The 15082-nt window shown below is 41.6% G+C and overlaps 3 protein-coding genes across 5 annotated transcripts in view; 2 read left to right on the forward strand and 1 right to left on the reverse strand.

Moving 5' to 3' along the window:
- LOC125906728 (uncharacterized) overlaps positions 1-15082 on the reverse strand; it is a 363957-nt gene that overhangs the window by 300496 nt on the left and 48379 nt on the right. The gene's annotated exons all lie outside the window — the stretch shown is intronic.
- The window catches only part of LOC120958021 (lachesin), a 234145-nt gene that overhangs the window by 120842 nt on the left and 98221 nt on the right, over positions 1-15082 (forward strand). For all 3 annotated transcript variants that reach the window (XM_040380582.2, XM_040380575.2, XM_040380561.2), the window contains exon 5: positions 5192-5292. In XM_040380582.2, the coding sequence (XP_040236516.2) occupies positions 5192-5292 (101 nt within the window). The remainder of the gene's footprint in view (positions 1-5191; positions 5293-15082) is intronic.
- LOC125906744 (uncharacterized) overlaps positions 1-15082 on the forward strand; it is a 185444-nt gene that overhangs the window by 108838 nt on the left and 61524 nt on the right. The gene's annotated exons all lie outside the window — the stretch shown is intronic.

Raw genomic sequence — 15082 nt, forward strand, 5'->3', positions numbered from 1 at the left:
CCTGCAATTCCTAGGACGTACCTAAAAGAAACCTTCGCGAATACAATAGCTAGAAATAATAAGGAACATACCAACACAACAACTAACAACCAACCAGAACCAGAAAACGAAGAAGAACAAAACAACCAAAGAATAAGTATAGAAAAAGTAACACAGACTCCAAAGAATCAAAAATCAATCATTTCACTCATTATCCGTGTTATTCGCTTAACCGGGTGAGATCAAGTCCGGAGAAGCCCGGATATACGGCGCTCCACTGTATATATATTTTTTTCTTTTTCTTTGGCTCAACAACCGATGTCGGTCAAGGCCTGCCTGTACCACATTGTGGGCTTGGCTTTCAGTGACTAATTGATTCCCCCCATAGCAGGATAGTCAGTCCTACGTATGGCGGCGCGGTCTATTTGGGGATTGAACCCATGACGGGCATGTTGTTAAGTCGTACGAGTTGACGACTGTACTACGAGACCGGCCGACCACTGTATATATATCTATCTATATATATAAAAATCTCGTGTCACGGTGTTTGTCGCGAGCAAACTCCGAAACGGCTGGATCATTTTCAACGAAACTTTGCACACACCTCATGGTGGTATGAGAATAGGTTTTAAGACTTAAAAATCGTTCAGATGTTACACTAAACTTAATTTAATAATGATTTTATAACTCCCATACAAAGAGTAGGATTGTTATTGTGTTGTATACGGCACTTTGACAATTAGTGTGAGGTGCCAGGCGGTTTACAGTCGATGATCGGATCCTGAGGGGATACGGGCACGATACAACTATCCCAAGTAACAAATCTATAATGGAATATTTTAATTTTTTTTCAATAACTAAGTTTGTCGGGCCAGCTAGTATATATATATATATATATATATATATATATATATATATATATATATATATATATATATATATATATATATATATATATATATATATACTAGCTGGCCCGACAAACTTAGTTATTGAAAAAAAATTAAAATATTCCATTATAGATTTGTTACTTGGGATAGTTGTAGTTTTAAAACTGAGCGCCAAGTGAGCGCCTTCAGACAACCGCGACGAACGGATCTCGTCGTTCGAAGCCCATAGTCGCCCCGTTTGTCTTGCGTGTATTGCGTTGGCGAAAGTCGAACATATTTCACCGTAAAGTCGCATGTAAAATATAAAAAAATCTACTGCTGCCAGACGTTAGTGTATCTCCTCTATACAAAATCTCGTTTGCCTCTTCCACCATTCTTAAAGACTTATTGTCGCGTTGGAGCAATGTTTTTATAACATATTGAATTCTATTTCAACTACAGGTGTCCCCCGAGATACGACTGTATTTGGGACCGAAAAAATGTCATAAAGCAAAGCGTAAGTCGAAAAAGTCGTGTGTCGAATATCTATGAATATTAAGTTTATAACCGAAGTTGAAGAGTTGGAATTTATGATATCGTGTATTTTATTGAAAATAATGTTTGATAATGTAATAATTATATTTTAAAAACCGTACACAATATAGATATTCAAGATAGCGTAGTTGTGGAATCTTTGGAAATGTGTGTATAACGGTTATCAGCCCAGATATTCAAAAAAATACATCAATTTCTTGTCAATGACAACTTTTAACTGTCAAAATCAAAATCGTCGTATCTGCGAATCGTCGTAACTCGAGGGGGTCGTAACTTGGGGGACGCCTGTATACTGATCCGTCAAGCACATTACGTGCACCGTCAGTATAGTTGAAATGTATCCGTCATACAATTAAAGTTGAAAGATACAACGGTATAACATTTCATTCTAAAAAATCTCCTGTAAATTGAATACGAATTGTTTTTTCCAATCTTTTAAATTAAGTCGAATGCTTTCGCGGGCCGGATTGAATGTTGCGGTGGGCCACATGTGGCCCGCGGGCCGGACTTTGTCGACCGCTGACTTAGGGGAGTGTTGCAATCGATTAGGGGAATTTTGCAAGCGTACTGTGGAGCTTTTGTCTGACGGTGGGTGCCTTTCCGAAAGGTTTCGATATGGCACATATTTGAGTAAGATTCAAAATAACCTCTGCACCCAACGGGACAAAAGTAGAAAGCTTGGAGCAAAATAATCGTTTGTCTCCCTCTATCCTCTATACCGCGCTTGCTTGCACTCATGCGCGAGCGCTCGAGTATATTCTCTCAGAACTGAGCATTCGCAGTTCAACCCGTGCAGTGAGAATGTATGTGTTAATGTGCAGCGAAATTTGTCTCTGTATCTCATTCCCCCACCCCCAAAAACCACATTCACTCTCCGCGCACTCTTAAAATTTTGGCGCGCACGCTACGTACAACACAATACAAAAGGTCGTTTTAACCGCGCGCACTGATCAAAGTCGCGATGGTTCAATCGGTACGCCGACGCTCCATGTCAGAGATTTGGTGTGAAGAAAAAGTTTTTCTGACCAAATCGACAACACACACGCGACGACACACATCGTCACACATCGACCGCCGTCGATGGAAGTGTGATGATCTAAAAATAGATCTGTGGGGCGAGTGAGAAGGGGGAGGGGCGTAGAACAACGTAAGCGTGAGTCGTCGCGTGTGCGTGTGTGTGTGGTGTACACGCGAGAACTCATTTTTTTGCTCTTTCCTGGAACCCACATGTTTCTACCATCTTCTGATTTTAAGCAACAAAAGTAGAACGGGAAGTAGAAGGCTACTTCATTTCTACTTTCCTTGCTACTTTCGAGCGTGTTGACTCGCTTGGGCAGGTGGCCTGACTCGTTTTGGCACTTCTACAAGAGCAAAACAAAATCCACGCATACACCGACATCTATTACGTACAAAGGAGCAACAAGTGCCAACACTAATGAAATGTGCAATCTCTTCGCGGATCGCTTCGCAGATTGCTTTTCACCGGTCATGAATGATACCGATACCATTGATGCTGCTCTCGTCAACACTCCGGCTGGCGCAATTAACATTAGTACTCCTTTCATCGATAGTGAGATCGTTTTATCAGCCCTAATGCAACTAAAGCCTTCCTTCGCTCCTGGACCCGACGGAATTCCTTCTACCGTGCTGAAACGCTGTCAAACGACAGTAGCACCTATCCTTGTAAAAATGTTCAAAGCATCGCTAGCCAATGGCTACTTTCCCAAAACATGGAGGAAATCTTGGATGGTTCCTATTTACAAAAAGGGCGACAGGACAGATGCCATCAACTACCGGGGTATTACATCGTTGTGTGCCATTGCCAAGGTGTTCGAACTAGTGATATACAAAAATCTGCTATATGCATGCCGCAGCTACCCGTATCAACATGAATTCTTTCCAAAAAAGTCGACTACCACGAAATTGGTTGAATTTGTAACCTATTGCACTAGTCAAATTGATGCCGGAGCTCAAGTCGATGCAATTTATACAGATCTGAAAGCTGCATTCGACTCTCTTCCGCACGCAATTATTCTCGCTACACTCGATAAGCTACGATTTCCCAGCTCGCTCGTACAGTGGCTTAAGTCTTACCTAATTAATCGCACATACATCGTGAAAATTGATAAGCACATGTCCAAAGAAATAGTCAGCAGCTCGGGTGTGCCACAAGGAAGCAATATTGGCCCGCTTCTCTTCATATTGTTCATAAACGATGTTACCCTCGCTTTACCTCCCGACAGTGTTAGTCGGTTTGCCGACGATGCAAAAATTTTTGCGCCTATTCACAACACAGGTGAATGTACATTCCTGCAAGACTGCATCGAAATCTTCTGTTCGTGGTGCAATCGTAATGGACTGACCATCTGCATCGAGAAATGCTACTGTGTGTCTTTTAGTCGATGCAGGAGCCCAGTCACTGGTACCTACTTCATGGACGGCTCTGCAGTTAATCGACAAAATCATGCCAAAGACCTGGGCGTTCTGTTCGACTCTAGTTTGAACTTTAAACAGCATATCGATGACGTTGTAGCCAGAGGAAATCAATTACTTGGCGTGGTTATCCGGACAACTAATGAATTCCGCAACCCCATGTGCATCAAAGCTATCTACAACTGTATCGTTCGTTCGAATATTCGGAATATTCGTGCGTAGTCTGGAGCCCAACTACTGCTTCTTCAATTGCTCGACTTGAGGCGATTCAACGTAAACTCACGCGATATGCCCTACGCCTACTTCCCTGGGAGGATCGCAATAATCTTCCTCCGTATGCTGCGCGGTGCCCTCTTATAGGCCTTGAACCTCTTTCGGTTAGAAGACGCAATGCACAGTGTTCTTTCATCGCTGGATTGCTAAATGGCTCTATCGACTCATCGCCTTTGTTGCATCGAGTCGACATCTATGCACCATCCCGAACACTTAGGTCTAGAGAAACTCGACGGCTCGCTCAACCCCGTTCCAGCGCTGGTCGGTCTGACCCTATGTTCCGCATGTCGGCTGTCTTCAATACTGTCTCGGATTGCTTCGACTTCGACATCTCGACTCAGTGCTTCAAGGAACGTCGCCGGCTTTTGCCGTGGCCGCAGTGAATTGCGATGCAAATCTTGTTTTTTATGTATTTTGTTTTTAATGAACTGTTACATCTTAATTAGGCCATACGGCCCGTTGAAGATTAAATAAATAAATAATAATAACAATAAACATTAATATAGAGTAATATTTTATATATATATGGGGTTCAAACTTAAAATGGATTGTCTCTCCGTAGCAAAGATTGACTATCCAGCTGTGTGGTAATGAAATAAGTCTCGAATACCTGTATAGGCTGGCATGTCCGCGTAGAACGTTACGCCAGACAGGAGAAGGAGAAGAGTAATATTAAACTACTGCAAACACAAAATAGCAAAATATTTTTTATAAAACATTGAATAACGATATGAGGTATTGGAAATCCGTTTGTAGCAGCGGCGATCGTCCCGACACACATTTTCATTCATTTTTTATGTGTTCTTGCGAACTAAATGGTTGCAATAGTTATTTACCGCGGTGTTGTGAGACCAAGCGTATGGAATGTGCCACCACCCGAAGAATTAAAATAAATCCTACTACCAATGAATTTTGTAATCGATATCATTCGTAAATAATCACATCAAGCTAATTTGAACTTGTTCTATGTTCTTGTGACAATAATAAAACGCTTATGATTATCATTTTTTCCATTTTTTACATGATCCTGCAACAACGTGCGGAATTAAACAACTCACATCAATGTCTCAATGCCACAACAGATAGGTTACTTAGATGTAGTTATTCCACCAGATTTTATCTCCGAAGATACCTCGTCAGATGTCATAGTCCCAGAAGGCAGTTCAGTGAAATTAACGTGTAGGTGAGTAAAATTGCACATGCCTACTATGGATAAATTTAGTTTTATTAAATTTGCTGCTTCCAGTAAAATGATAATTAAACTTGCAAGTTTTAGAGCAAGGAATGCAAGATATGACGCTTACAGTGTTTCTCTAGCCAACTCAACACTGTAAGCTTCATTGCCTATCCGTAAAATCCCATTTCAATTTTGTCAAATGAATGTCGAGCGTATACCGAGCAACCAATGACAGATCATTCGAGTTCCCATTGGTATTGTTGAAATGTATTTTACGGGATTGAATTGTTGGCTTCCGATGTTGAACTGGCTAGAGAAACCCGGTAAGATAAGACTAAAGAGTTCATTTTTGGTTAGATTAGTTGTATCGTTTGGTAACTCTGTTTATTCTTTTGAAATGGCCAAAGGCTGCATTTGCAATGTCAAAGGTCATTAAAAAGGAACGAAGGGGCCGTGTTGCTTAAAACAAATACAATTATGTTTCATGGCGCAGGGGCCGTGAAAATAAAATTATGTTTCATGGCGCTACAATCCATATTGCCTTTCTTTCGCTGAGAAATGGAAGGGCACCTTATTCCGGGTGTACTTGGACGATTTGGTCCTATGGATTGGGTGGTCCTACAAGCGTAGTGAAGGTCTACATAATTCGGTTTTTGAGGTTTTCCATTCCAGTTCAGTATTCCAAATGGTTTTGCACGGGTCTGTATCGTTTGGATTCCAAACATTTCATTGAATTCAACCATCAGAAGTGATCCGAGTAAAGTTCAGTTAAGTTAGTCAAATGACATGGCGGGGGTCTGTATGGCCGCGGGGCCATGGGGATTCTCAACGCTCATTTTCTCAAGCACTCATGCTGATCGTGCTTTTGAGAAATCCTCGTTCTCAGCGTTTGTCGAATCGGAACAAAATCGGTATTGAGAATCTTTGAGAATCTTTGAGAAAGTGGACGATGCAGCGATCGGCTAACTGAAAAATGAAGAATTGTGCTATTTGTTTATCGGAAATCACTTTGGAAAATGTATTCAATGTTTATAATTGAAAAAAAAATATAAAAAAATGCGATCAAAAATATATTTTCTATTTAAAGCTCCAAATAAAGCATGAGTGACTTTATCAGTTTCTCAAAGTGAGAAAAATTGACGACGGCCACGGGCTCGCGTCTGAGAACAAGATTTGAGTGCTTGAGAAACTTAAATGAGTGCTTGATAATGTTTTCTCAGCTTGAGAAAGCCCCGTGGCCCCGAGGCCTATCGTTCCCGTTCTCTAGTTAATCAGTGCAAGAACGTTCAAGTAATGATTTTCTGTCTGTCGTCAATGGCGATTACTCATCTATACACATTGGACACATTCATTCTTACATTCATGCAAACATTTATCCTTCACAAATAAACAAGCGATTGCACATGGACAAACAAGATGGGCCCCTTCCCAATTTTATACCGTAGGCTGATATTTCAGCCTATCAGCTGTTTGCATTGTATAGCAGTTTTTGAGCAGCTATTAAAGAGGGTTTAAGTAAAGAGAGAAAAAATTAAAGAGGGTAAAGTATGCAGGTGGGCTTATCCCAAGGTATATGTATTTAGAATGCTGATTTTTATCGCTTCTGCTTCTGAATGCAGATTTTAAGAATGTTTTGTGTAGTCGTAAAGCTTCCAGAAAATCTGTTTTAGTAAAAGTTTTCACACGTCCTGTTAAAAAGTGATGTTCAAATTTGATTATAAAAAGCATGCTGTGCGACCACCTGGTCTCTACACATTTTGATTCTAGATTCCACCACCTCTCGTTGCGCAAAGCGACGGAAGAAATCATTGCCTTCCAACCATTTTCTCAGGCCTTCTCCTTCCACCCTACAGCGAATTTGTTAAGTAACTCGTCAAGCTACCCGTTCCTGGCCCTGCTTCTTACCCCTCGCCTGAGCGGGCTGTCGAAGGTTTAGATGTGTTAGTGCGCTGGACCGCCAATGGTTGCCAGGCGTCATCCGTGCTTTTTCCTCCATGGCGCTATCTCTTTCTTGCGTGAGGCATCTGTGGTGCTTAAAGAAACTGTCAAAAAAATTGAGGTGATGAAAATGAATTTTCATATATCAAATCAAAAATGCGCAATGAGTTCAAACGCAGCAGAAAACAAATACTGTGGAATCGCTAGCTCACGTTGGAGGGTATGCTGTGAAACGCCCAGAACCATAATTCTAAGTAGCGCACAAAAGACAGGTGGCCATGACTGTGCAAAACACTAAGCTTTTGCTTTCGTATGTTGTAGATTACACAGATAGGCTGAGCCGTCTGCGCATAGGTGTGAGCAGAGGCGGATTTATCCATCTCGGGCCCCTAAGCGGGGGATCGAACTGGGGTCCATAGTTTCCTTAAAAGTTCCGAAAATTAAATCGCATTTTTTATGAATATCTTATTACGAATACCAACTACATAATCTTGAATTCGTTTGCGAAAAAATATTCTGTCGTTTTATATGGCAGTTTTTTTAAATATTATTTTGCAGGTTATTTGGCATATTTGTAGGTTGTCCATCATCGTTTTTTTCCAGTAATGCGAAAAATCAAAACTTTATTCAAATACTAGCCAATGTCCAGTGTTAAAAATATAATTATTTATAGAAGTTTTTCAAAATAAATACGCATTTGGTCGATTTACAAAGCTAAGAGTCTTTTACATTGAAATAAATTAAACAATGAAATGATAGCCTGTCGTTATTAAAACTTCAGACTTTTAAAATAAATGGCTGTTAAAGGCTGGTCCATCTTAAGGTTCTTATAGGTATTCTTGTGATTTTTTTTGAATACTCTTAATTCGTGTGGACCAGTTCTTAGAGTGCGGAGACCATGTTACCACATTCAATTCGAGTATGGGCCGGACTAGAGCGACGAACAGTTGTTTTAAGCAGCTGTGTCGATGACGTAAGAATACTGTTGACGGAATTAGAGTTACGAGTCAAGAATGGTACCTAGGTCCTTAGTTTCTATGTTACGTAAGATTACACAAGAGTTAAGATTATGTGTAAGCTTCTGAGTCTTGAAACGCTGGTAGCCCGTCTTTCCATATCTTTGACATCCTTTGTTGACATCCTCACTTATGCTCGGCATCACCGATAAATCTCTTCTGCAGTCCTCTGTCCCTCTTTATGTTCCTTTAAATTGTAAAGAAATATCATTTCTTTAAAAATATATCATGTAAAACTTCAACGCATCCCTGTGACACTGATTTAAGCTTATTTTGGAAGTGGAAAAAATTACATCACTATGGTACTAAACCTTATTTTGCATTTTTCTTGGTTATTTGTTATGTTAGGGTTATGAAACTTACATGGTGTTAATAGAACACTCTAAAAAATACATTTTGAGCATTATAAAAATTGAGCATTATAAAAAATACATTTTGAGCACTCCTTCGCCTACACTCACACTGATAGCACGTACCACATTTCGCTCCGCTTTATTTACGTTTTGTGCACTTATTTTCGCAAATTCCGATCTGGTTCTATCGTTGCACTGTGTTTTGAATATCAGTTGTGCAAGCCTCAATAAACTGTTCATATACTCAAGTGCTCAAAGCCTGTATAAGTGATAGAAAGTGTATACTCCTTGGCGCGGTGAGCCTGTTGAATCGTCATGGCTGATCACTGTTTGACCTGCGCCCGTGCTTCGTCATCCGAGGAACTTACTTACACTTGCGACGGCTTCTGCAAGCGATGGGCTCATCGTTCGTGTCTTGGTGTGAGTAGTGCCGCAGTCAAGGATCTCATCAAAGAAGATTCTCAAATTCTGTGGCTTTGCCACAATTGTTCGGAGAATCGCCGCAGCGGACACTCAGTGATGATTGCTGAGCTAACGGCGGCACTCACCGATCTCAAATCTCAGCTGTCAGCTGAGTTCCAAACACGTATGGATGCTGCCGCGGAATCGCTAAAACGCACGATGCTATCCTCACTCGATCAACACACAGATACTCGTCCTGCTTCACACACTTCTACATTCACCATTCAACGCAAGACATCGACATCCAAAGCACCAGTTCTTTCGTCAACACCAGCCACCGAACTTAGCAACCCGGCAAAACGTCGTTTAATGGACCGTTCTCCGCCGTCCGTTGTCGCCACCTCTCCGCTTCTAAATGGCACCGCACCCAGCGCCACTTCAGCTCATGCCACATTGCTCCTACCACCAGAAACGCCTAAATTCTGGTTGTACCTGTCGCGCTGCCGCCCGACAGCCACAATCTTAGAAGTGGAGACTTTCGTCAAGGAGCAAATCGGCATCGAGGATGTCACCGTTTTTAAGCTGGTGCCACTTAACCGCGATGTCCGCACTCTGACTTTCTCTTCGTTTAAAGTCGGTTTGTCGCCGGATTATAAGGAGAAAGCATTATTATGCTCATCGTGGCCGATCGGAACTGTCTTCAAAGAGTTCACGGATCGTAGGAATGCTCCTATTTCTACATTGTCGACAAATCCCCTGACCACTACCACTACAGCACCAACAAATACACACGTACCTGTCACCACAAACACTGATGTATCTATTCATATGGAAACAAACAACAACATTACTGCCTCCACCAACAACACTGCAGTCTCGACGTCACCTCCTCGATCATCACAGCAACAATAGCAACACTACTTACACACTCGCACTCTAAATCTCCGTTAAAATTTTACTATCAAAACACTCGCGGTCTCAAAACCAAACTTTCGGATCTTCGCATCTCTCTCGAAGTTGCGAGCTATGATGTCATAATATTAACTGAGACATGGCTGGACGATTCGATTCCTTCATCCCTCTTCTGTGACCGAAAGTATACCATCTATCGTTGTGATCGTTCAAGCGCTAACAGTACCTGCTCTCGCGGCGGTGGTGTACTCATTGCCTGTTCCGCTAAGCTCTTGTCGCTGCACATTGAAGTATCCCAATGCTCGTTAGAACTTTTATGGATTCAAATTAAACTGAACGGTCATTCACTCTTTGTTGGTGGTGTGTATTTACCTCCAAACCTCAGCTCGAATACTGACACGTTAGACTCATTCTTCAATACAATTACATTAATACAATCTCGCATGAAAGATAGGGATTTGTTTGTCTTATGCGGTGATTTCAATCAACCTGGACTATCGTGGTCTCAAAATGAGGATTATTTCGCACCGCTTGCCGTTAACCCTGCCTCATCCTACTTTATAGACGGATTAGCTGAATTCAATCTGCGGCAACTTTCAGGGGTCGTTTTCGGAGGCAACTAGATTTAGTTTTTGTTAATGAGTTAGTGACATATTCATGTTCACCAGTTTCTTGTAGTATTGACCCTATTGTTAAATTAGATAATTATCACCCACCTCTGGAATTCGTAGTAAATGTTCCTTTACCGCATAATGGTAATAATGTTAGAGATAACAAATCTGAGTTGAATTTTCGGAAAATGAACTTAAAAAAATTTAGGGAAATCATAACCAACTCTGATTGGAATTTTTTAGAAATTAGAACCGATTCTCCCTCCACTGTGGACGTAGCGGTGGAGCAATTTAGTAATATTGTTAAGGCAGCTCTCCCTTTATGTTGTCCTCGTTCTAAACCCTCCTCTCGCCTTCCTTGGTATGATGCTACATTGCGGTCATTAAAGGCGGATAGAACACGCGCCCTCAAAAAACTCGGTTCAACTCCTTCTGAGTATAATCGTAGAGTTTTCAAATATGCCGCTTCTGCTTTTCGTATTTATAATCGGGCCAGTTATAGGTTGTATCTTGGAAGGCTTCAATGCATGTTATACCGTAATCCTAAACTTTTTTGGTCTTATGCCAAGAAGCGTCGTAATCCCTCTTCCCTTCCTACTTCCATGTCGCTCGGTTCGGTCACTACGGACAATGCTGCTGACACCTGTTCCCTATTCGCTGAGCATTTCGCCAATGGTCTGTCTAGACCGGAGAGTCAACCTTTGACGGAGTCTGAGGGCATATTGCCTGGTTTAAACTCCGTCGCATGGGCTGAGGGTATTGTCAATGTTAATACAGTCTCTGAAGCTCTTAAAAAACTTAAGCCATCCTTCTCCCCTGGACCGGATGGAATACCAGCCTCGGTTTTAAAAAAGTCACCTTTTCTATTCGTCCCTCTATTGGTAAAATTATTTAACCTATCTTTGTCCTCGTCTTCATTCCCTTTATTGTGGAAGCGAGCATGGCTAGTTCCCATTCACAAAAAAGGTAACCCGTCTGTCATTTCCAATTACCGTGGCATCTCAATACAATGCGCAATAACCAAGGTATTTGAGCATATTATCCATACCTATGTGTTTAAACTCACCTCTTCTACTATTATCCCTCAGCAACATGGCTTTTTTCCTAACCGTTCTACAACAACTAACCTTATGTCCTTCACCTCTTTCGTATCATCCCAGTTAGAGTCAGTTAAACAAGTTGATACTATTTATACTGACTTCAAATCTGCATTTGATCGTATTCCTCATTCCTTACTTCTAAATAAAATTTCACAATTTGACGTCAATAATCTTTTTGTATATTGGTTACGTTCTTTTCTATGTGATCGTTCCTACAGTATTAAATTTAATGATATGTTTTCGACTCCTTTTCATGTAGTGCAGGCGTACCGCAAGGTAGTGTTCTAAGTCCTTTGCTGTTCATAATTTTTATTAATGATGTCCGTACCACCCTCCCTCCTGAGTGTTTCCTCTGCTACGCAGACGACCTCAAAATCCTTCTCCCAGTTTCGTCTCCTAGAGATTGTATTTCCCTACAAAATATTCTTGATCGTTTTTCGTCTTGGTGTTCTAGTAATTCCCTCACATTATGTCCTGATAAGTGTAACGTCATTTCGTTTAGTCGTTCGCAGTCTCCAATCACTTACTCGTACGTCCTAAATTCTGTACAAGTCAATCGTGTTTGTGTCGTAAAAGACCTCGGTGTCTTGCTTGACAGAGGCCTCACCTTCAGCCACCACATTGACTCAGTTGTCAATCAGGCGCGGAAAACATTGGGTCTCCTAAAGAAAATTGCGTGCGATTTCTCCGACCCAATGTGCCTCAAGACTCTGTTCTGCTCTCTGGTCAGATCGATTTTGGAGTACTGCTCAGTAGTCTGGTCCCCTACAGCTCGAACCCACGTGGAACGTATCGAGCGGGTGCAGCGATCGTTCACCAGGTTTGCTATATGTAATATCCTGGGTAGATTGTCCTCCCCCATACCTCCTTACGAGGACAGGTGTCGTCAGCTTGGCCTGGAACTATTGGAAAACCGCCGTTCCCATGCCCAATCCTCCTTTATTGCCGCATTACTCCTTGGTAATATTGATTCTCCTTCCCTTCTTTCTTCTATCCCTTTCTACGCCCCTAACCGTGTTCTTCGAAACCGCCCTCCCCTAGTGATCCCTTCCCGCCGAACTGCAGTGGGCCGTAATGACCCCCTTCTTCGTGCAATTCGTCGATTTAACTGTGTATATTCTATGTTTGATTTCAACCTTCCCTTATCCTCTTTCCGATCCCGCATCAGAACCCTCCATAATCCCGTGCTGCCTTAATTTTTAATTTTTAATTTTTAATTGTTAATTTTTAAATTTTTGATTCTAATTTTCTAAAAAAAATTTTTCTTCTCAAATTTTTGATAATTCGTGTTAATTTTTGTTAGGTTAGGAACATAGGTAATAAGTATTATTTAAGCATTTGTGTAACCAAAAGGTAGACAAATAAATATGAATATGAATATGAATATGAATATTATAAAGAATATTTGTAGTCAAATAATACTTAAATAGAGGTTGCCCATTTTGCCCCACATGCCCATTTTGCCCCGCTTTCCCCTACTACTTGGAGAAGGGTTTAGTTTTCCTTTCATATCTGCACTAACACTTTGACCGCCGGCCTGACGTCACAGTTTTTCGAGTGAGCACGTAGCGCATGGCAAGAGAGCGATGAGAACGACAGTTTCTTGTGCTATTGTTATCACTCTTTTGTTCCATTGCGGTAAGCGGTGTAGCACATGTCGTTCTCGTTCTCTCTTTCCTACCTCATTCGTTCTCAGGAGAATCACTGAGCGTCAGATGCCAAGCTGACCGGTGAGCAAAACCGTCATGCGAATTTATATGACACGGTGTTTAAAGAGTTAACAAAAATCTATCGCTTATAAAAGTGAAGTAAAATGTGGAGGTTTAGCTCGGAGCCCCCTATAGGCCGGGACCCCCGCAGCCGCTCAGTCCGCTTATACGAAAATTCGCCACTGGGTGCGAGTGTGTATGTATCTGCAAAACTATCGCATAATGTTCGTCCGGAATGTTATGATCCATCGGTCAAAGAATGGAAGGTGTTCTTTACAGTTTTTTTTAACTATTGTAAAGGTACATCCTTCCCGCTGCCATGAATGCACGATCCTTTTAGATAGGAGCAGTCCTGCGGTACCGCCATCATTCCGCACATATTGACAGCATGCTCGTCGTGGGTTCCAGCCGCGTATGAACCGTTCGCCGTAGCGAGGGCTGACAATCCGGATACGTGATACTCAAATCCTGAAAAGGCCAGCATGATCGCGTGGGCCATTACGCCAATAATAATAAAAATAAAAAGAAGAAGTTAGCATAGCAGTCTATACCCGGGGAAGAGTATGTCTTGTCTTTGTTGCTGTCGGGTCTACCGTTGTGGCGCGACCCAAAGCCGGGCAGGTCGCACGGCGTCATGATACCGACTCCAAGCCAACAAGCCGCCAGATTCTGGACGGACAGGTGCAGCACCAAACGTACACCGTAATAAACAAAACCAGAAACCTCTTTTGTATGCATATAATTCAAAATTATGTTTCCACTTGCATCCGCAGGCTGAATTGGAAAGAATGTAGAACATATAACTCATTCCAACTTATAACTCTCGTGTGTGAGTTATCAATTAACATTTATTGCGTCTTATCACTACAACGGTCAGCGAGCAAAGAGATCGAGCTAAGGACCGCATGTCCTTAGTTCCCTAATTCTATCTCCGATTGCCAACGCAGTTGGCAACCATGGCCTAACTCGATGCAGTGGAAGGTTGATGTGCACAGCGACAGGTGGCGTACCTGCTGTAATAAGTTGGTTCGGACGCGACGGATAGTTCAACAATGCCATACTATAGACATCACTCTTCAGGTATATTTGTAAGCACGATGGTGGAGGTTTCGGACAAACACAACTGAATTAAATACACATTTCACTTTGTTTGCAAATCGAGACTTGACCGACCAAGACTTAGCAGCACCACTTTACAACTGTACGTACTGTGCGTAACTGTGATTCTAATTGTCTCTGTGCGTCCTGGTCTTATCTCCATCTTTATTTATACGGTACCTTTCTTCAATTCGATTTTGCGTTTACTTTCGCTTTGTGTCGGTTATGCTGAGGGTTAGGTTTTTCGGTTAACATATGGTTGCAATTATTCTGTAAGGTCAGTTCTGGGTTCTGGCGCTTACGTGGTGTTTTGTTTCCTACGCTTACGATTAACGGTTCTGTTTGTACACACGAGGTACGGTGTCTCCTATTTCATTATTTATTAACTGTTGGTTGCTATTATGCAATGCTGTGTTTTTTACACTTTACGCACTTGAAACGTTTTTGTGCTGGGTAATGTTTTTCTGCTGTTTTCGCACCTACGGGGCTGTGTGCGGGTTGTGTGTTTTTAAGTGTTTTTGGACAAGGGTTTTTCTGCTGACTTACAATTCCTGGCGTAAGGTTATTTATGTGGTTTGGGTTGTGTTAATTTCTTGAGTGGTTATTTTATCCTTTTTTGTGTGTTGTGTGGTGTTGACAATTTGTGTTTATTAAGTG

This window comes from Anopheles coluzzii, chromosome X (genome assembly GCF_943734685.1).
Source record: "Anopheles coluzzii chromosome X, AcolN3, whole genome shotgun sequence".
In the NCBI taxonomy this organism is placed as follows: domain Eukaryota; kingdom Metazoa; phylum Arthropoda; class Insecta; order Diptera; family Culicidae; genus Anopheles; species Anopheles coluzzii.